The 2,797-nt window shown below is 57.3% G+C and overlaps 1 protein-coding gene across 1 annotated transcript in view; it reads right to left on the bottom strand.

Moving 5' to 3' along the window:
• Window positions 1–2,797, bottom strand: part of LOC103582811 (neurogenic locus notch homolog protein 3-like) — a gene marked incomplete at both ends in the record, with an annotated part of 13,502 nt that overhangs the window by 3,531 nt on the left and 7,174 nt on the right. Inside the window, one exon of the mRNA XM_008564303.1 lies at window positions 1,594–1,927. Within this exon, the coding sequence (XP_008562525.1) occupies window positions 1,594–1,927 (334 nt within the window). The remainder of the gene's footprint in view (window positions 1–1,593; window positions 1,928–2,797) is intronic.

Below are 2,797 nucleotides of genomic sequence, written 5' to 3'. Positions count from 1 at the left end.
GCTGGTGCCGCCCATCTCCCAGCAGCTATGAGTGTTGGCTGACAGATGCCCCTTTTCCACCAGACGGCCTCACTTGGGAAGTGACACCCCCTAGGACATCCCACAGCCAGCGACTGTCTGATATGGGAGGAACACAAGGTGGGACCAACTCTGAGGTGCTATTCACACTCAAGGGCTCCCCATGGGATCAGAATGAGCCAGACTCCAGCTGAGGCTGACCCCTGCTCACCTTAGTCACTCCCCTGTCCACCCTGTTCCCACATGTTTTTCTCCTGACAGCACCCCCTCAAGACATCACACGGATCTGGATCCCCATCTCAGACCCTGCTTCCAAGAACCCAGTCTAAGACCCTCACTTTCTCCAAACTTCCTCCCTCACTGGGACCCCAGCACCACATGCCCCAGGTCTCCTCCTGTCTCTCTGGCTACTCCTTCTCCTCTTTTCTGGGCTGATTTCCCTCAACCAGGCCTTAGGTCTCAGTGTCCCCAGGCTCATTCACTCCTCACCTCTTCAAGTCTGTCCCATGGCCTCAATGATTGTCAACACCCTTCGTCTCTCTTATTCCTGTCTTCGGCCCCCAGCTACCCCCTGGGGGTCTCCTGGATGCCCCCAGGCCCCTCAGACTCTGCAAGCCCCAAAGTAACCCATGCTTCACCCTGTGTCCTCGCCACTCGGTCACCTAAGCTAAGGACTGGAACATCAGGCCCCCTCCTCTCTGTGTCAGGACCCCACTCTTCTCAGGCCTCCACTTTCTCAGCAATGGCAACTCCTTCCTCTGGTCCCTCTACCAGGCCACCAGCAGGACAGCTCTACATTTTCCATTAAATAACAAAACAAAAAACCTACACATGCCTTTAACTGCTCTGCTAAACCACGTGCCTCTCCAGAAGGAGATAGCACTAGACCTGGGGGGGCAATTCCACCCCCAAGGGACACTTGCTCATATCTGGAGGCTTTTTCTCTTGGGTTTTTTTGTTTGTTTGTTTTTTTGGGTTTCTTTTGCAACTGGTGGGTACAGGGATCCAAACCCCTGACCCTGGTGTTAAAAGGCAGCATTCTAACCAAAGGAGGCATTTTTGTTTTTTCCTTTTTGTCTTTTTTTGTGTCTGGCAACGGATCACAACCCTCAGTGTCGCGCCCGTACCGGACCGGGACCGGCAACGGGATCGCAACCCTCGGTGTTGCTCCCACACCTCGCTCAGCCAGTGAGCGGAACCGGTCTGTATGTGGGATCCGAACCCTCGGCGGGAGTGCCACCACGCTCTCAAGCGGCGCACTGTAGCAGTGCGCCACCGGGCCGGCCCCAAAGGAGGCGTTTTTGATTAAGACAAATAGAAGGCCGGGTGCTACTGGCATTGAGTGGGTGGAGGCCAGGGATGTTGCTAAGCAACCTACCGAGCACAGGACAGCCCCCCATGGCAAAGAATGATCCAGCCCCAAATGTCAACAGCTGATGTTGAAAAGCCTCGGGGAGACTGTTGCCAGGGAAGGCTCCCCAAGACTAAGTGAAGCGAAACCCACAAGACCGACCTGGAGACCCTGCCCAGAGCCTCCTGCTGCCCCCGAGTGTCCCCCGAGGTGCACTCACTCACCCGGATCACCTCAGGGGCCAGCTCCCGCCGAGCCCGGGGTTCGGAGCCAGGACTGGGCCGGTGGTACGGGAAGACCATGGCCTGGCCGTGCGCGTCCAGGCGGAAGCGCAGCGACGTGCGCAGGATGGCGCTGAGCCGCTGCAGGAAGTCGGCGCTGGAGCGCAGCAGCTCCTCGGGCGGCAGCAGCACCGTGAGCACCAGCACCCCGCGGGCCAGCAGGGCTGGCACCTCGCCGGCACAGTCCAGCCCGTCCCAGCCACACTCTTCCATGTTGCAGCCCTGGTCGCAGCGGCCGTCGGCGAAGTGGTCAGCGCAGTACTTCTCGTACATGGGGCTGGGGGCAGAGGGCAGGGTCAGGCGGCCCCCTACCCCGGCCCCATGCACACACACCACAGAGCAAGCACCAAGACTCCGGACAGCGCTCGCACAGGGAACTGGAATGTACTGGCACATGTCAGGTTTTCTGCAAATCCAGCCATTTTCCAGATAACTATGAATAAATCCATAACTATTAGCTGACCGCCTGCTATGAGGCTCACACAGAGAGGGACAGAAGAGGGGCAGGGGCATGGACAGACATATAGAGGGGTAAAGGGGGCAGATAGATAAACAGACAGATAGACAGATGGGGCACACAGGTGAGCAGACTGGCATGGGGCAGACAATGGACGGACACATGAGATCCAAGGATGGACAAGCAGCGGAGCAGACAGATAGTTGGGTGCATAGAGGAAAGAAAGGAATTCATGGATGGACAGAAAGACCCACAAACAGGGCTTCAGGAGGGACAAATGGAGTGTATTGGGGGACAGAAAAACAGACAGGTGGGGCACGTGGATGAACAGACAGGCGGGGCACTCACTAAAGGGCAGACAGGACACATGGGTGGNGGCACGTGGATGAACAGACAGGCGGGGCACTCACTAAAGGGCAGACAGGACACATGGGTGGACAGATGAAGTGCACAGACAGACACAGCGTTCTCATGGGAAGACGGGATGCACAGAGAAACAGAAGGGGCCAATAAATCAACAGCCCAAAATGACAAATGGATAGACAGAGGGGCAGGGCCCATGGATGGTCACATATGGCAAATGTGACAGTCTAGGACAAATAGATGGACAGACGGGCACAAGGGCGGGGCCCGTGGATGCACGGACTGGACAAATGGATGCACAGACGGACCGGGGCAGGGTCCATACAC

The sequence above is a fragment of the Galeopterus variegatus genome, unplaced genomic scaffold (genome assembly GCF_000696425.1).
Source record: "Galeopterus variegatus unplaced genomic scaffold, G_variegatus-3.0.2 Scaffold17994, whole genome shotgun sequence".
NCBI lineage: Eukaryota > Metazoa > Chordata > Mammalia > Dermoptera > Cynocephalidae > Galeopterus > Galeopterus variegatus.
This window is presented reverse-complemented; position numbering and strand designations above follow the sequence as displayed.